The sequence below is a fragment of the Mandrillus leucophaeus genome, unplaced genomic scaffold (genome assembly GCF_000951045.1).
Source record: "Mandrillus leucophaeus isolate KB7577 unplaced genomic scaffold, Mleu.le_1.0 Scaffold669, whole genome shotgun sequence".
NCBI classification, from domain to species: Eukaryota; Metazoa; Chordata; class Mammalia; order Primates; family Cercopithecidae; genus Mandrillus; species Mandrillus leucophaeus.
The window spans coordinates 1,384,881-1,405,725 of record NW_012107241.1 but is presented as its reverse complement, the minus strand read 5'-3'; the positions used below and the strand labels follow the sequence as shown (position 1 = coordinate 1,405,725).

The 20,845-nt window shown below is 38.6% G+C and overlaps 1 protein-coding gene across 1 annotated transcript in view; it reads right to left on the bottom strand.

Moving 5' to 3' along the window:
* CCDC15 (coiled-coil domain containing 15) overlaps nucleotides 1–20,845 on the bottom strand; it is a 105,229-nt gene that overhangs the window by 67,171 nt on the left and 17,213 nt on the right. Inside the window, exons 5-6 of the mRNA XM_012001687.1 lie at nucleotides 10,501–10,614; nucleotides 8,108–8,230 (exon numbers count right to left, since the gene is read on the bottom strand). Of these exons, the coding sequence (XP_011857077.1) occupies nucleotides 8,108–8,230; nucleotides 10,501–10,614 (237 nt within the window). The remainder of the gene's footprint in view (nucleotides 1–8,107; nucleotides 8,231–10,500; nucleotides 10,615–20,845) is intronic.

Genomic DNA, 20,845 nt, shown 5'->3' with positions numbered 1-20,845 from the left:
TTTGATAACAAAAAGACAACTCAATTTTAAAAATGGGCAAAGCACATGCATAGACGTTTTATCCACGAGAGTTATACAACTGGGCAACAAGCACATGAAGAGATACTGAAGATCATGAGTCATCAGGAAAATATACCACAAATCAAAAGTACAGTGAGATACCAACTCACACCTACTAGGATAGCTATAACAGAAGAGAAGGACAATAACAAGTGTTGGAGAGGATACAGAGAAATGGGAACCCTCACATATTGCTGGTGGAAAACTGTTTAGTAGTTCTTTGAAATGTTAAACATGGAATTACTATATGATCCAGCAATTTCACTCCTAGAAATGAATGTCCTAAAAGAAGTGAATGTCCACACAAAAATGTGTACACAACTGCTCATACACAATCATTCATAATTCACAAACACCAAAGAACCCCAAAGTCTACCAACTGATAAACAGATAAACCAAATGTGGTATATCTATACAATAAATTATTCATCAATAAAAAGAATGAAGTACTGATACATCCACTACAATGTGGATGAACTTTAAAACATTATGCAAAGAGAAAAAAACAGTCACAAAAGACAATATATCATATAATAGCTTTCATATGAAATGTCCAGAATAGGCAAACCTATACAGACAAAAAGTAGATCAGTAGTTGCCCAGGACTGAGGTTAAGGGCAAGGAGAGAATGAGGTACAGGGTTTCTCTAAGGAGAGAAGAAAATGCTCTAGAGCAAATCCCAAAGGCAAGATAGCTGGCTAGAAGCAGCCCAGAGGAACATCTGCTACCGAGACACTGGAACATTAGGAAGATGGTACACTCCTAGCAGATCTTTGGAGGGAAGGCATTAAGAGTGGACAGAGGGAAGACACAGACACTGGGCCAAAAGGGGAGGAAGCTGGGAACCTTGAATGGGGCTACCGTGCACCAGGACTCGTCCCTGGCCCCCAATGGCTCCTGAGGAAGGGATGAATTGAACAAGTAAGGAGCGACCTGCTTACTCCACAGACCTCTGGAATCCTGGCAGCAGGAGACCCCACAACCCCCACCGACACTTGTGCTATCAGGGAGAGCTGCTTAGAGAGGTGGTGGGGTAGAATTCCAGCCAGTGCAAAGCCTAGAGGATTTGGTACAGGAGTATCTGTAGTGGGGCATGGTCAGGCTGCCCATCCCCCAAGTCCCACTTTGCTCCCCTAGGAGACATTAGCCATAGAGGAACTGTCGGACGTGAACAGTGCAGGGCAATCTTGTCCGTGAGACAGGGCCAGTTTTACATGAGTGCACCCATCTACCAGCCTCTCCCAGGGCACCAGCCTGGCTGCACTTGCTTGTAGTACAACCTCAGATGCCCACCGGGGTGCCTCCCAGAGGCCCACATAATAGCTCCTGTGCTGGCAGACCGTGCCTTACCATCACAGCGAACCACACCAACCAGCATGAGCCTGCCTATGCCCTTCCCCCACTGCGTCCTCCCTCATGCCACTTTTCCAGCATGCACTCACCCACAGCAACCCCTACATCATTTTGCTCACGTGTGTGTGCAGGCAGACCTCGCCTCCCCTTCCCCACCAGTGTGCATACACTCCACCATGCCACTGCTGCCAATGTGAGTGCACCCTGCCTGCAATAGTGTGTCGCTACTGCCAATGCGAAGGCATGCAAGGAGATGAGTAGCCCCACCCCCTGCCCTGTACAGCCATTGCTGCACATGAATGCCTACATGGAGGGCACCAGCCCCATGCCTGCGAGCAGCCCATGACATGCTGACACTGCCACCAGAGTGAACATGCACAATGATGCCAGTAGGCCCCACCCCCACTGCTCCATCCTCTGGTGCAGCACTGCAACCACCACGACTGCAAATGCCTACAATGAGGCCAGTACCCCTGCACCTGCCAGCATCCCACCATGGCATGCACCCTGCCATGCTGCCACTGCTGCTGGCACATAAAAACAAGCATGAATCCCACTGCCACCACCCAAAAAAGTGTTTTGGCTGGCACCATCCATCAGTGTGTTGTGACCAGCAGCCTGGGAACACCTTAGCTCCTCCACTGTGGCAGGTCCCTAACCTTAAGGGGCCAGAGAACAAAGCCAGGACCAGTCCCCCAGAGTTAGAGCACACAGTCCAAGAGTCATGAGCTGAGTCCTGGCCCCTAAAATCTTCCAGAAATGAAGCCAGTCAACTGACTCCACCTTATACCAGAATCAAACCCCCAAGGACATCAAACAGGAATTTTTAAAAAATCCAAAGGACAGCCACTTCAGAGACTGAAGGAACAATACAGTCCACAAACATAAGAACCAGTGCAAGAACTCAAAAAGCCAGAATGTCTTCTTACCTCCAAATGACTGCACTAGTTCCCCAACAATAATTCTTAACTAGTCTGAAATGGATGAAATAACAGGAATAGAATTCAGAACATGGATAGGAACAAAAATATCAACATTCAGGAGAAAGTCAAAACCCAGTCCAAGGAATCTAAGTATTACAATAAAACGATACAGAAGCTGATAGACAAAACAGCCATTTTAAGAAGCAAACTGATCTGATAGAGCTGAAAAACCACACTGCGAGAATTTCATAATGCAGTCGTTATTAATTACAGAATTACCAAGCTGAGGAAAGAACCTCAGAGCTCAAAGACTGGCTCTCCAAAATAACTCAGTGAGACAAAAATACAGAAAAAAGAATAAAGAAGAATAAATAAAACCTCCAAGAAATATGGAAGTATATAAAAAGACAAAATCTATGACTCATTGGCATCCCTGAGAGGGAAAGAAACCAAGCAACTTGCAAAATGTATTCATATTTTCATATCATCCATGAAAATTTGTCCAACCTGGTTAAAGAGGCTAACATTCAAATCCAGGAAATGCAGAGAACCCCTGTGAAATACTACACAAGAAGAAGACCATCCCCCAAACACACAGTTACGAGATTCTCCAAGGTTGAAATAAAAAAAAATGTTAAAGGCAGCCAGGGAGAAGAGGCAGGTCATCTAAAAAGAGAATCCCATCAGGTTAATAGCAAGTCTGTTGGCAGAAAGAAATCCTAAAAGCCAGAAGAGATTGGGGGCCTATATTCAGCATTCTTAAAGAAGAGAATTTACAACTAAGAATTTCACATCCAGCCAAACTAAGCTTCACAAGTGAAGAAGAAATAAGATCTTTTTCAGACAACCAAATGCTACGGGAATTCATTACCATCAGACCTGCCTTACAAGAGGTGCTGCAGAGAGTGCTAAACATGGAAAGGAAAGACTATTACTTGCCACTACAAAAACACACTTAAGCACATAGACCGGTGATACTAAAAAGCAACCACATAAACGAGTCTGTATAACCAGCTAACAACATGATGACAGGATCAAATCTGCACACACCAAATACTAACTTGGAATATAAATGGACTAAATGCCCCATTAAAAGGCACAGAGTGGCAAGTTGGGTAAAGAAGCAAACCCCAATGGTATGCTGTCTTCAAGAGACTCATCTCACATGAAACGACACAGATAGGCTCAAAGTAAACGGATGGAGAAAAATCTACCAAGCAAATGGAAACCACCAAAAAGCAGGGGTTGCTATTCTAGTTTCAGACAAAACAGACTTTGAACAAATAACAGTTTTAAAAAAGACAAAGAAGGGTATTACATAACAGTAAAAAGCTCAATTGAACAAGAAGACTTAACTATCCTAGATACATATGCACCCAACACAAGCGCAACCAGATTCATAAAGCAAGTTCTTAGAAACCTATGAAGAGACTCAGGCCAGGTGCGATGGCTCACGCCTGTAATCCCAGCACTCTGGGAAGCCGAGGTGGGCAGATTGTCTGAGATGAGGAGTTCAAAACCAGCCTGGTCAACATGGAGAAACCCCATCTCTACCAAAGAATACAAAAATTAGTCGGGCATGATGGTGCACACCTGTAGTCCCAGTTATTCAGGCGGCTGAGGTGGGAGTATCACTTGAACCCAGGAGGTGGAGACTGCAGTGAGCTGAGATCATGCCACTGCACTCCTGCCTGGACGACAGAGTGAGACCCTGTCTCAAAAAAAAAAAAAAAGAGAGAGAGAGACTGAGATAACCACACAATAACAGTGGGAGATTTCAACAGCCCCCTGACAGTATTAAAGAGATCACTGAGTTCAAGGCCAGCCTGGCCAATATGGTAAAACCCCATCTCTACTAAAAATACAAAAATTAGCCAGGCATGGTAATGGGTGCCTGTAGTCCCAACTACTCAGGAGGCTGAGGCAGGAGAATCGCTTGAACCCAGGAGGCGGAGGTTTCAGTGAGCCAAGATCATGCCACTACACTCCAACCTGGGTGACAAAGCAAGACTCCATCTCCAAAAGAAAAAGAGATCGTTGAGGCAGAAAACTAACAAAGATATTCAGGACCTGAGCTCAACACTTGACCAAATGGACCTTACAGATATCTACAAAACTCTCCACCCCAAAGTAACAGAATATACATTCTTATCTGCACATGGCACATACTCTAAAATCAACTACACAATCAGCCATAAAACAATCCTCGGCAAATTAAAAAAAAAACAACAAAAATCAACCACACTTTCAGATCCCAATGCAATAAAAATAGGAATCAGTGCTAAGAAAATCACTCAAAACCATACAGTTATATGGAAATTAAACAACCAGATCCTGAATGGCTTCCAGGTAAATAATGAAATTAAGGCAGAAATCAAGAAATTCTTTGAAACTAATGAGGAAAAAGATACAACATACCAGAATCTGTGGGACACAGCCAAGGCAGTGTTAAGAGGGAAGTTCATAGTTTTAAAAATCCATATCAAAAAGTTAGAAAGGTCTCAAATTAACAGCCTAACATCAAACTAGAACTAGAGAAACAAGAGCAAACCAACTCCAAAGCTAGTAGAAGACATGAAATAACCAAAATCAGAGCTGAACTGATAAAAACTGAGAAACAAAAAACACACAAGAAATCAATTAATCCAGGAAATGGTCCTTTGAAAGAAGTAATAAGATAGAGCACTAGCTATACTAATTAAAAAGAGAGAGAATATCCAAATAAACACAATCAGAAATGACACAGGGGACATTACCACTGGCCCCACAGAAATACAAAAAAACCCCTTGGAGACTATGATGAACACCTCTATACACACAAGCTAGAAAATCTGGAAGAAATGGATAAATATCTGGAAACATACAACCTCCCAAGATTGAACCAGGAAAACACTGAATCCCTGACTAGACCAATGACAAGTTTTTAAAATGAATTAGTAATAAAAAGCCTACCAACCAGAAAAAGCCTAGGACCGGACACATTCATAGCTGAATTCTACCAGATGTTATAAAGAAGAGCTGGTACCATTTCTACTGAAACTATTCCAAAAGACTGAGGAGGAGGAACTCCTCCCTAACTTATTCTACAAGGCCAGCATCACCCTGATACAAAAACCTGGCAGAGACACAACAACAACAACAAAAACTTCAGGCCAATATTCTTGATAAACATAGATGCAAAAATCCTCAACAAAATACTAGCAAACCAAATCCAGCAGTGCATCAAAAAGCTAATCCACCATAATAAAGCTATCCCTGGGATGCAAGGTTGGTTCAACATACACAAATCATTCATTGTGATTCACCACATAAACAGAACTAAAAACAAAAACCACAGAATGATCTCAACAGATGCAGAAAAGGCTTTCAACAAAATTCAACAGCCTTTCATGTTAAAAGCCCTCAACAAATAAGGCACCAAAGGAATATACTTCAAAATAATAATAGCCATCTGTAACAAAAACCCCCAGAGCCAACATCATACTGAATAGGCAAAACTGGAAGCATTCCCCTTGAAAACCAGAACAAGACAAAGATGTCCTCACTCACCATTCCTATTCAACATAAGCCAGAGCAATCAGGCAAGAGAAAGAAAAAAATGACATCCAAGTAGGAAGAGAGGAAGTCAAACTATCCCTGCTCGCAGAAGATACGATTCTATACCTAGAAATCCCCATAGTCTCTGCCCAAAGCTCCCTGATCTGACAAACAACTTCAGCAAAGTTTCAGGATACAAAATCAGTAGCATTCCTATACACCAACAATATCCAAGCTAAGAGCCAAATCAAGTATGCAATCCCATTCACAATAGCCACAAAAGAATAAAATACCTAGGAATACAGCTAACTAAGGAGGTGAAAGACCTCTATAATAACAATTTAAAAACAATGCTAAAAGAAATCAGAGATGACACAAATGGAAAAACATTCCATGCTCATGGATAAAAGGAATCAATATCGTTTAAAAGGCCATACTGCCCAAAGCAGCATACAGATTCAATGCTATTCCTATCAAACTACCAATGACATTCTTCACAGAATTAGAAAAAAACTATTTAAAAATTCATATGAAAACAAAAAAGAGCCTGAATTGCCAAGGCAATTCTAAGAAAAAGAACAAACCTGGAGGAATCACATTACCCTACTTCAAACTACACTACAAGGCTACAGTAACCAAAACAACATGGTATCAGTACAAAAACAGATACATGGACCAATGGGACAGATAGAGAGCCCAGAAATAATGCTGCACACCTACAACAATCTGATCGTCAACAAAACTGACAAAAACAAGCAATGGGGAAAGGACTCCCAATTCGGTGGTGCTGGGATATATTTGGCTAGCTATATGCAGAAGATTGAAACTGGACTCATTCCTTACGCCATATATAAAAATCAACTCAGGATGAATTAAAGACTTAAACGTAAAACCTAAAAGCGTAAAAAACACTAGAAGATAACATAGGAAATATCAATGTGGACATAGAAACAGGCAAAGATTTCATGATGAAGATGCCAAAAGCAACTGCAATAAAAAAAAATGATACATGGGATCTAATTAAACTAAAGCTTCTGCACAGCAAAAGCAACCATCAACAGAGTAAACAGACAACCTACAGAATGGGAGAAAATATGCATCAAAGAAAGGTGTGATATCCAGAATCTACAAGGAATTAAACAAATTTACAAGCAAAAAACAACTCTATACAAGAGGGCAAAGGATATTAACAGACACTTCAAAAGAAGACATACACATGGCCAATGCATGTGAAAAAACGCTCATCACCACTAATCATTAGAGAAATGCAAATCAAAATCACAAGACAGCATCTCACACCAGTCAGAAAAAGCCAAAAGATTACAGATGCTGGCAAGGTTGTGGACAAAAAGGAAAGCTTACACACCACTAAGGGGAATGTAAATTAGCTCAGCCACTGTGGAAAGCAGCTTGGTGATTTTTCGAAGAACTTAAAACAGAATTAGCATTCAACCCAACAATCCCATTATCTGGTATATATCCAGAGGAATATAAATCATTCTGCCTTAAAGATACATGCACACATTATGTTCACTGCAGCACTATTAACAATAGTAAAGACACAGAATTAACCTAAATGCCCATCAATGGTATATTGGATAAAGAAAATGTGGTACATATACACCATGGAATACTATGCAGCCATAAAAATGAATGAGATCATGTCTTTTGCAGCAACATGGATGAAACTAGAGGCCAATATCCTAAGCAAACTAATTCATGTACAGAACACCAAAATACCACATGTTCTAACTTATAAGTGGGAGCTAAACATTCAGTACATATGAACACAAAGAAGAAAACAACAGACATCAGGGCGTACTTGAGGGTGGAGGGTGAAAGGAGGGTGAGGATGGGAAAACTACCTATTAGGTAATGTCACGTGACAAAGTAATCTGTACACCAAAGCCCTGTAACATGCAATGTACCCATAGAACAAATCTACACATGGACCTTTCAACCTAAAATAAAAGTTATTTTTAAAAATTAATTTAAAAATTAAAAATAAAATGCTCTAAATTAGATTGTGGTAACAGCTGCACAACACTGTGCAAACTGTGTGTACTGAAAATCAATTGCTTTAAATGGGTGAATTGTATGGTATATGAATTATATCTCAATAAAGTCCATTAAAAAATATATTGGACATCTTAACCCTTTATCCTATCCTTAGTTAGCTGTGGATAGTTCTAATAAGCCAGTATCTTTCCCCTCTACTTTTTATATTTCCCTACCTGATTTTCCATATAATTCTGGTAAGGTACAGCAGCTAAAAGACCTTGATGAACCTTAATGGGCAACTCTCCTTTTATTCCTGTATTTATCCCAGTGGATGCTGGTTTCCTAGAAAACACTTTCTGGAAAAAAAAAAAATTACTACAAATATAAATAGGTCTAGAGAAAGCAACATATTCATGAGACTAAGTTGAGTTTCTGTGAAAGATCTAAAATTATCTTAGTAGGTTTTGGTAGTCAACAAAGGGAAAAAACATGAGTTCTATGTCATCTGTACAAACAAAGCAGTCACATATAAAAACATATGGAATGAAACAGGAGAATATAATAACTTTATAAATGACAACTGGCACCTATTCTAGCCAGTAACAATTTCAGAAGACTCATGATTTTAGTCTTGGCGACCTGACAGAGTACAAGCAAGTATGTGTTCTACTTGTATCTCCAAATCCGGATCAATAACAACCAGACAGGTTCTAATGTCACTAAAACTAACAAGGAAATAAAACCAGGGTTCAACCCAATCATAGATTGTTCTTTCTGACTTGCAAATTCCCACTTCACACAACTAAGAGGGTAGAAAATTGTTGAGATTTGAGGGAAAGACTTGATACAAGTAATAAGAAAAATTTCCCCAATTTCTTAGATCATTCCCAATTGTATTGAGTAGATTTGTTTTTCATATTTTTACCTGAAAAACATATATGCATTCCTTGGAAGCAAGTAGGTAGCCTGAATTCATCCTTATCACCATAACAATAAAGAATTACACTTAAATGGCACCTCTGACATATAAAACTGGTTTATACAAAGATGTTATCTCAGACTTAATCCTCCTGTCTACTGGATAATTATTTCAGTCAGAACTGTGAATATAGTACACCTTCTGGAAAAACACCAGTTGAAAGGTCTGAGCATGTTTCCAAACAATATAAATGACCATCTCTAAGATCTGATAACTATTTTTTTTTTTTTGATTTAGTAGAAAGTGTCTAATCACCTCATCTAACAGAACCCTGGAGTCAGTCTAATGGCCCAAACCATTGTACTGCCAAACCACAAGAGGTATGAAAACTGTCACAAAACCAACATCTGAAAATAATTGAGGTACAAAAGAACTCTATCTGGGGAGCCATGAGGCAATGCCAGAAAAAGACAACCATACTGAACGCATGTGGGATATGTTGCCATATGTGGACACATATCTATGCCCACTTGTTTTTTAAATTTAACTATAAATTTCTTAGTTATAATTAAAGAGAAAAACATTACAGTTTAGTATTCAACCAATTGCCAACACATATGAGACAAACATTTTTGATGGTTGTGTCAAGATACACAAAAAAATACAAAAATTATATACATATAAAATATATATGTCACATATAAGTATATTTATATATTATATGTATATTCCAGGAAAATATAAGAGTATACTAATTAGGAAGTAAAACTGGGAAAGAACTAAATGAGGCAGTTGATGATGGCAAAAAAATAATTAAAAATAAATTAATGGTCTATTTTACTAGATGCTGCCTATCAAACATTGAAATTAATGCCAAAACTAAGTACACACAGGAAAACACATAAATTTAGGAACCAAATTTGTGAATTCTGAGGTAGGCACCAAAACAATGTCATTTCATAAGTGTAGACTTAAATATCCTCCTAAGCCTAGCTCTACACTCTCACTTAAGTTTTGAATCAAAAGAATTTTTCTTTTTAAAAATTAATAGTATCAATTTTTTTCCTGATTAGAAAGTAACATACTATATGACAATTTTTAAAAATAAAAAACAGAAGAAAATCACCTGTAATACTACTACCCAGAAATAATCAGTATTAACCTCTTGTGCCATTTCTACCTAGGCTTTTGTCTATGCACACGGAAGTCTTTTCATCTTTTTATTTTGCTGCATTTCTCTTCATAGCACTTATCACTTGAAATTATATTCTATATTTATTTGCTTGTTGATTATATGCTTCCCTACTAGCACAGAAGCTCCTTGAGGGATCTTTGTCTATCTTTTCACCACTATTAGTCCTGTTTCTAGAACCATGCTGGCAATCACAGACATTCCATAAGTATTTGTTGAATATATATACATATATTTTCCTTAAGATCATCTCATTCTTAATTTCGTATCCAACTTTTTTCTTAACTTTATATCACAGACACTTTCCCTTATCTTCAGATATTCTTTGAAAATTATATTTTTAGAAAGACTGCATATGGATATGTCAAAATTTACTCAAGCATCCCCTACTATTGGGTATTAAGGCTATTTCCAATTATTTTACAGTTCTAAATTATGCTGAGATATAAGTAAATCTTTATCTGTATTTTTTACCTGTATTTTTTTTTTAAATCATGTATTAGAAATTAATTTACCTCTCGGGTGGGAAAGCTTTTCCTTCCATCATCTGGAAACACTGATCCCTTTTTTTCACTCACAGTTTTAAAGGATGCTAGCCGGTGACGTGCCTGTTTCATAGTTTGACTAAGCTGCCAGGGAAAAGGGGAAAAAAGCAAACAAAAGCAGGGTAAGTTTTAATACCAAATGCGCCAAGTATGCCAACAGGAAAACAGGTCCCTATTATTGAAAACATGTCAGATCTAAGACAACAAGACTACTTGCAAAGGAGACTTTGATCTGCTGATAGTTGGTACAATATTATTGTCATTATTCTAGAGATCGTAACTTGGTTTAAGGGCGGTTACTCAAACAGTTCTTTAAGAAATTATGTATACTTTATATAAAGCATGTACACAAAAATATGAGAACCTAAAGTCTGAATTAATACACTTGGAGATCACTGACCAGACACATTCCTTACCTTCTATCCACCTTTTTCAATAAGGAGTTATTTCTTCAAGTGCTCCATATATGCTTAATTGCTTTCATCACTGCTTGCTAGGAGACTCTATTCCTAGTTTCCTTAAAGTCCTTTTATCCCCAATTTACATGACTCCCTTCTCCACCCTCAACATTTGAAGACTATATATAGCTACTTAAAGTCTTTTCTTGAATCTCCCTTCCTCTTCCTCCAAGAAGCCTTCCTAAATTAACTTAGAACACAAATTCAAACATCTCAAAAGAACCAATTTGTTTCAACTGCTTTAAGTAACACCTAATAAATGACTACTAATATTAAATGTTGATTTCGTGTTCATTCCTTATCTCTAGTAATTTCAGTATGCAGCTATTTTTATTTATTTTTCAGACAGGCACAGCCTATTTTATATCTCACAAATCTGCAAAGAATATCTCATTAGGGAAACAAAGAAATAAAATATATATCATTTTTAAGATAAGCACTGTAGGCCGGGCACAGTGGCTCACACCTGTAATCCCAGCACTTTGGGAGGCCGAGGCTGGCAGATCACCTGAGGTCAGGAGTTTGAGACTGAGACCAGCCTGGCCAATGCGGTGAAACCCCATCTCTACTAAAAATACAAAAATTAGCCAGGTGTGGTGGTATGCACCTGTAATCCCAGCTACTCAGGAGGCTGAGGAAAGAGAATTGCTTGAACCCAAGAGGCAGAGGCTGCAGTGAGACGAGATCATGCCACTGTACTCCAGCCTGAGCAACAGAGAGAGAGTCCATCTCAAAAATAAATAAATAAAAATACAAATAAAAAAATAAAGATAAGCACTGTATCACGTGGAGGAAAAGTATATTTTGTACCAGTCAGTAAAATTATGGCAAAGCCAAGACTACTACTAACCCATTCACTGAAAGTTTAATAATATCAATTCTCCCTTGAAGAGAAATGATGACTATGACTTCTCCACAGAAAATACAAAAAAAAATTGCCATGGTTACAGACACGCCTGTAGTCTGTAACTCAAGAGGCTAAGGTGCGAGAGATGGGAGGATTGCTCGAGCCTGGAGATCAAGGCAGAAGTGAGCCGAGATTGCACCATTACACTCTAACCTGGATGACAGAGCAAGACTCTGTCTAAAAAAAAAAATAAAATGAACTTTATGGCTTTTGCTAATAATTACCTAACGATGAAAACACTCTACCAGCCCGGAGTTTTTACAGCACATCACCTCTATTTATACTTGTTTCTAGGGGTCTATACCTCTACCCAGAGAAATCAGCTTGAAATATACTACTCTTTGTTTTGCCAAGAGGAAGGCTTATAGATTTGGTCAGCTGCCGAGCGGCCAAAGAGAATCAAGATAGAGTTGTTCACAATGCAAAAAGAGATATGTGTAGCTGAAATTATCAAAAAAAATAGCCCCATGACTATGTCTGTTTTATTCATTGCCACTTAAGGTAGGTGTTATTGCCCTGCACCATGTGACCAAGGATTCAAAAATCCCCATTGTAATAAATTTGAAATACGGGTTTGGAATTTTCATTTCCCATCAAATCCAAATCTCTATTAGAGTCACATTGATTATAGGCCCTTAAGCAGGATATTTCAACTGGTTCAGCAGCTAGAATATACACTATTTTTCTTCCGTTTCTCTACAGTTACCATAACCCTTCACCAAGCCTCAATCTTGGAAAGGCTTTTTCCATGACATGCTTTGAGGACTGTCATAGGGTGAATAATGGCCACCCAAAGATACCAGGTGTTAATCCCTAGAACCTGTAAATATTACTTTATAAGAAAAAATGGCCTTTGCAAATGTGATTAAGTTAAGGATCTTGAGATCTTAAGGACGTTGAGAAGATAATCCTGGATTATCCATATGGGTCCTAAATGCCATCAAAAGTGTCCTTACGAGAGAAGTAGAGGGAGATTCAACATACAGAAGAGAAGGTGATGTGAAAATGGCATGCAGAGATTTATGTGATGTAGCCGTAAGAAAAGGAATGCCAGCAGACACCAAAAGCTGGAATTGTCAAAAAACAAACATTCCCCTAGAACCTGAGGATGGAGCACAGCCCTGATGACACCTTCATTTTGGTTTAGTGAAGCTGATTCTGGACTTCTGGCCTCCAGAACTCAGAGATAATACATTTCTGTAATTTTTTAAGTCATTAACTTTGAACTAATGTGCAGCAGTCACCAGAAACTAATACAAAGACTAAAGTTAATGTTAACAAGCAATTTAACAAAAACATAGAACCCAGAGGGATATTATAAATTAAATTATGTAATAATTAAAATGAACAAGTAGACAAGCACATTTCTCTTCAAGATGATGGTGGTCATTACATATATGTGTAACTGTGTGAATGTTTGTGGTATACGTATACACATTTGTATGTATACTTACATATCTATGTTTAAATGTACATATGCATATGTGCATATGTTATATGTATGTCAACATTCAAAACATAAAATTTGACCAAAAGTCTTTTCTATCTAGAACCTTAGGCACACTATTGATTCTTTTGTAGTTGTTAACTGTTATTAACAAAGACTACCATTAAATCTCTGACTAAGGCTTAGATTCCCTGATGGAGATGAATTACTCATAATTAGATAAATAGAATACCTAGCAAATGAAAAATCAATATAACTCCAGATAAAACAAAAAGCCATACATAGAAGGAAAAGTAATCATAGTTTACTCATGGATCAGTTGTGATTAATGTTTATATAGTCATAACAACATAAATGCTTAATATAGATCTCAGCAAAATTATAATATAACTATAAAGAGAGGACGGGGTGGAAAGAGTGCATGTGTAGTGGTGGCAGCAGATAGCAAGAGGAATAAATCCTCATCCTTCCTAGTGGAAAATCAATAAAAATGCCTAATTTTGTTTTAATTAAGAAGGAATACTACTAGCATGTTACTTGGAAATATGAGTATTAACACCAAAATATAAAAGAATTCAAATAGTTGCTTTTGAGGAAGAAGAAAGGAGGAAATGGACCATACTGCCCAAGGTAATTTATAGATTCAATGCCACCCCCATCAAGCTACCAATGACTTTCTTCACAGAATTGGAAAAAACTGCTTTAAAGTTAATATGGAACCAAAAAAGAGCCCGCATTGCCAAGACAATCCTAAGTCAAAAGAACAAAGCTGGAGGCATCACGCTACATGACTTCAAACTATACTACAAGGCTACAGTAACCAAAACAGCATAGTACTGGTACCAAAACAGAGATATAGACCAATGGAACAGAACAGAGCCCTCAGAAATAATACCACACATCTACAGCCATCTGATCTTTGACAAACCTGACAAAAACAAGAAATGGGGAAAGGATTCCCTATTTAACAAATGGTGCTGGGAAAATTGGCTAGCCATTAGTAGAAAGCTGAAACTGGATCCTTTCCTTACTCTTTATACAAAAATTAATTCAAGATGGATTAGAGACTTAAATGTTAGACCTAAAACCATAAAAATCCTAGAAGAAAACCTAGGTAATACCATTCAGGACATAGGCATGGGCAAGGACTTCATGTCTAAAACACCAAAAGCAACGGCAACAAAAGCCAAAATTGACAAATGGGATCTAATTAAACTAAAGAGCTTCTGCACAGCAAAAGAAACTACCATCAGAGTGAACAGGCAACCTACAGAATGGGAGAAAATTTTTGCAATCTACTCATCTGACAAAGGGCTAATATCCAGAACCTACAAAGAACTCAAACAAATTTACAAGAAAAAAACAAACAACCCCATCAAAAAGTGGGCAAAGGATATGAACAGACACTTCTCAAAAGAAGACATTCATACAGCCAACAGACACATGAAAAAATGCTCATCATCACTGGCCATCAGAGAAATGCAAATCAAAACCACAATGAGATACCATCTCACACCAGTTAGAATGGCAATCATTAAAAAGTCAGGAAACAACAGGTGCTGGAGAGGATGTGGAGAAATAGGAACACTTTTACACTGTTGGTGGGATTGTAAACTAGTTCAACCATTGTGGAAAACAGTATGGTGATTCCTCAAGGATCTAGAACTAGAAATACTGTATGACCCAGCCATCCCATTACCAGGTATATACCCAAAGGATTATAAATCATGCTGCTATAAAGACACATGCACACACGTATGTTTATTGCGGCACTATTCACAATAGCAAAGACTCGGAATCAACCCAAATGTCCATCAGTGACAGACTGGATTAAGAAAATGTGGCACATATACACCATGGAATGCTATGCAGCCATAAAAAAGGATGAGTTTGTGTCCTTTGTAGGGACATGGATGCAGCTGGAAACCATCATTCTCAGCAAACTATCGCAAGAACAGAAAACCAAACACCGCATGTTCTCACTCATAGGTGGGAATTGAACAATGAGATCACTTGGACATGGGAAGGGGAACATCACACACTGGGGCCTATTGTGGGGAGCGGGGAGTGGGGAGAGATGGCATTGGGAGTTATATCTGATGTAAATGACGAGTTGATAGGTGCTGATGAGTTGATGGGTGCAGCACACCAACATAGCACATGTATACATATGTAACAAACCTGCATGTTGTGCACATGTACTCTAGATCTTAAAAGTATAATAAAAAAAAAAAAAAGAAAAAAAAGAAATGAGGAAATGGGCAAAGTACTTATCTTTTTTAATAACAATGCACACAACTGTTTACTTGTTCAAACTACGTACATATATACTTTTAATAAAACTCAGTGTAAAAAATGAGAAAAAAAAATCCCAGACAATATCTCTCAAAAAGCTTCCTCTCCATGAACAACATAAACATATAAAAGCATTTTTCGTTCTGATATTGCATAAATAAATACATATGTACATATATCAGACCTCAGGAATATCCTAGAGAACATGAGCCCACATTTTAGCTCGGAGAAGTTTGTTATTACCGACCTTCTGAAGCCTACTTCTGTCAACTCATCAAAGTCATTCTCCGTCCAGCTTTGTTCTGTTGCTGGCGAGGAGCTGCGATCCTTTGGAGGAGAAGAGGCACTCTGGTTTTTAGAATTTTCAGCTTTTCTGCTCTGGTTTCTCCCCATCTTTGTGGTTTATATCTACCTTTGGGCTTTGACGATGGTGACCTACAGATGGGGTTTTGGTGTGGATGTACTTTTTGTTGATGTTGATGCTATTCCTTTCTGTTTGTTAGTTCTCCTAACAAACCAATGACAACAAAACTTCACTTGCACTGACCCCTAGAGACTATATCCCAGATATACCAGACAACCAAATCACAGTACCTTCTAAGGAATACTGCCAGGCCCACAAGTCCTATTAAAGGTGCAGCCTTAGGCAACTTTCTCCCTAGCCTTAGCTGACTGGAGCAAGGGTTGTGTAGTAGTATATCAAATAAAAACAGGCCTTGATGCAATGCCTTCTGCACACCAAAAAAAATGTCTATTTTGCACACAGAAACATAACTTTAACAATAAGCAAAAGCACTTCTTTGTAACAAAACAAAAATTGTACTATGTAAATTTTAAGATTTAAATCTTAAAATCTAAAGTAAACAATGATTAGATAGTAAAATTTAAAACATCAAGCAAATATGAAGGATAAAATTTGAGAAATATGGATATCTAACTATGACACTGTTCATATATTCTTCAGTTCTTTTTAACTTGTTTGTGCAATTTTTTAGCCAATCAAGGATAGGACAGAATTTATATGTAACTGTATAAATGAGACAATTAGTAATACTATGTAGGTCATGGGAAAAGAGTATAGATGAGATCTAATATTTATAGAATTTCACCTACTTTATTGTCATGGAAGACCAAAACCAATTTAAAGTGTATTCTTAATGCCATAAAAATCTAATCAAAGTTGAATTTTATTCAAGTACGATGTAGTTTATTTGCAAATGATATCATACTGATTTTTAAATGTGTTAGACTTTTCAGTGACCAGAAAATACTATACATTAAAAGTTGAACTCACATGAGCCACTTTTTATAACCCATGAATCCCGATGCAATGCAGCGAGTTGCATTATCTTTCTTTTGTCACAATTGCTATCAATCTATAAGATGGCCAGTAATGTAGACCTAATGCAAAAAGGCAAGCTGGGCCAACAAATATTCATTACCTCAGATAATAAACTAGGAAATATCCAGAGAAAAGTTAGAGAGAGGACCTGAACATAAAAGGTCCTAAATTGGAAAAAAGAGGCTAACAGGTCCTCAAGGATACCAAAGTTATGAAGCTATGATGAAGAAATGACAATACCAGTTAGTGGTAGAAAAATGAGAAAATAAGAGGGAAGCATACATGTAGAAACAAGGGGACCAACTATACTAGTTTACCTAGAACTGTTTCAGTTTTAGCACTGAAAGTACCATGTGCTGGAAACCCCTCGATCTTACACTAATAGGGAAGGTTGGTCACCCTATGACAAGAACTGAATCAATCAAGCTACTGATTAAATATGAGTGTGAAGATCAAAGATTTCATGCTCTTGAGGTTGCTGGAGCTACCTCACATCCAGAAAAACTCTCCAGTTGCATTCCTGAAGGGAGTTTGGATTTGTGTAAGATTCTGATTCTTCCCTTATTAACCCATGTGTATTCTTAAAATAAACTTTCCCCTTGTTTGGGTTAGCCTGAGTTCTTGCAGCCAAAAGTGCCTGACTGAAATACTGGTTTTTTCAATGGTAGATTACAAGAATTTAGCAGGCTATTTCACATTACTTAAAGCTTTACTACAAAAAGTAATTATTTCCATGGTTTTAAAAAGCTGGAAAACTAGCACTGTAAAGAGAGAATAAAAATAGAAATAAGATAGTAAAAGATTCAGTGAGAAACAAAAAGTGGAATAAACCATGCCAGAAAACAGTAGCAAACCGAATAGGGACAGATCAATAAAAAGTTATCATATGTTAAGACTAAAACAATGATCAGTTGTTCTTTAATTCCTCACCAAAATGCAGCTGTCAAGGGACATCACAGAAACTCAATCCCTAAAGATAAATATCAGTCCTAACGAAAAGAAAATACTGGTTCTATTTTATAAGAGCACTTGAAATTTCTTTCAGTCTATAATTTTAGCTCCTAATTTTAGGCAACTAATCTTAATTGACCTTTGAACAAGTAGGTAATACCAAGTACTATCAAGTAGAGGGTGAGGTGGGAGTATGGATTAAGAGCAACAGTGGCCAAATCATATTTGAAATACTGTATTGTGTTGTTTTTGAGGTCCTATTTCAGAAGAATATTGAAAAACAAAATAGTATTCAGAAGAAATCAACAAGGCATTAGGAATATAGAAACCCAAAAAAGAAAAATGATAACTATAATCAAACACTTGAAGTGCTCTCAGATGGTATTTTATTTTTTATTACCTGAGAGGGCAAAATTAAGATCAATGGATAAAAGTTATAGGGAAGAAGATTTTTGACTCAACATGTTGAAAAAACAGGTGTAATAATTTCAAGTCTTCTAAAAATAAAAGGACCAGTCTGAAAAAGTAGTGAGTTATCCAATAGTGGAGGTGTTGTGGCAGGAATTAGATGCCCATATATAGAGATAATATAAAAAGAACTGTGGGGGGTCTGTTCCAAGATGGCCAAATAGAAACAGCTCTGGTCTAGCAGCTCCCGGCGTGATCCAAGCAGAAGACGGGTGATTTCTGCATTTCCAACTGAGGTACCTGGTTCATCTCACTGGGACTGGTTAGACAGTGGGTGCAGCCCACAGAGGGTGAGCTGAAGCAGGGTGAGGCAGGAAGCGCAAGGGGTCGGGGGATTTCCTTTTCCTAGCCAAGGGAAGCCATGACAGACGGTACCTGGAAAATCGGGACACTCCCGCCCGCCCTAATACTGCACTTTTCCAACGGTCTTAGCAAACGGCACACCAGGAGATTATACCCCATGCCTGGCTCGGTGGGTCTCATGCCCATGGAGCCTTGCTCACTGCTAGCACAGCAGTCTGAGATTGAACTGTGAGGCGGCAGCCTGGCTGGAGGAGGGGCGTCCACCATTGCTGAGGCTTGAGTAGATAAACAAAGTGTCCAGGAAGCTCGAACTGTGTGGAGCCCACTGTAGCTCAACGAGGCCTGCCTGCCTCTGTAGGCTCCACCTCTGGGGTCAGAGTATAGCTAAACAAAAGGCAGCAGAAACTTCTGCAGACTTAAACGTCCCTGTCTCACAGCTCTGAAGAGAGCAGTGGTTCTCCTAGCACAGAGTTTGAGCTCTGAGAATGGAAAGACTGCCTCCTCAAGTGGGTCCCTGACCCCTGTGTAGCCTAACTGGAAGATACCTCTCAGTAGGGGCCGACTGACACCTCATACAGCCAGGTGCCCCTCTGAGACGAAGCTTCCAGAGGAAGGATCAGGCAGCAATAATTGCTGTTCTGCAATATTTGCTGTTCTGCAGCCTCCGCTGGTGATACCCAGGCAAACAGGGTCTGGAGTAGACCTCCAGCAAACTCCAACATACCTGCAGCTGAGGGACTTGACTGTTAGAAGGAAAACAAACAGAAAGGAATAGCATCAACATCAAAAAAAAGGACATCCACACCAAAACCCCATCTGTAGGTCACCATCATCAAAGACCAAAGGTACATAAAACCACAAAGATGGGGAGAAACCAGAGCAGAAAAGCTGAAAATTCTAAAAACCAGAGCAACTCTTCTCCTCCAAAGGATCGCAGCTCCTCGCCAGCAACAGAACAAAGCTGGATGGAGACAGACTTTGACAAGCTGACAGAAGTAGGCTTCAGAAGGTCGGTAATAATGAACTTCTCTGAGCTAAAGGATGATGTTCGAACCCATCGCAAGGAAGCTAAAAACCTGGAAAAAAGATTAGACGAATGGCTAACTAGAATGGACAGTGTAGAGACAACCTTAAATGACCTGATGGAGCTGAAAACCATGGCACGAGAACTATGTGACACATGCACAAGCTTCAGTAGCCGATTTGATCAAGTGGAAGAAAGGGTATCCGTGATTGAAGGTGAAATTAATGAAATGAAGTGAGAAGAAAAGTTTAGAGAAAAAAGAGTAAAAAGAAACAAACAAAGCCTTCAAGAAATATGGGACTACATGAAAACACCAAATCTATGTTTGACTGGTGTACCTGAAAGTGACTGGAAGAATGGAACCAAGTTGGAAAACACTCTTCAGGATATCATCCTGGAGAACCTTCCCAACATAGCAAGGCAGGCCAACATTCAAATTCAGGAAACACAGAGAGTACCACAAAGATATTCCTCAAGAAGAGCAACCCCAAGAAACGTAGTTGTCAGATTCACCAAGGTTAAAATGAAGGAAAAAATGTTAAGGGCAGCCAGAGGGAAAGGTCAGATTAACCACAAAGGGAAGCCCATCAGACTAACAGCAGATCTCTCAGCAGAAACTCTACAAGCCAGAAGAGGGTGGGGACCAATATTCAACATTCTTATAGAAAAGAATTTTCAACCCAGAATTTCCTATCCAGCCAAACTAAGCTTCATAAGTGAAGGAGAAATAAAATCCTTTACAGACAAGCAAATACTAAGAGATTCTGTCACCATCAGGCCTCCCTTACAAGAGCTCCTGAAGGAAGCACTAAACATGGCAAGGAATGACCAGTACCAACCACTGCAAAAACATGCCAAATTGTAAAGACCATCGATGCTAGAAAGAAACTGCATCAACTAACAGGCAAAACAACCAGCTAACATCATAATGACAGGATCAAATTCACATATAACAATATTAACCTTAAATGTAAATGGGCTAAATGTCCCAATTAAAAGACACGGACTGGCAAACTGAAAAAAGAGTTAAGTGTGATGTATTCAGGAGACCCATCTCACGTGCAGAGACACACATAGGCTCAAAATAAAGGGATGGAGGAAGATCTACCAAGCAAATGGA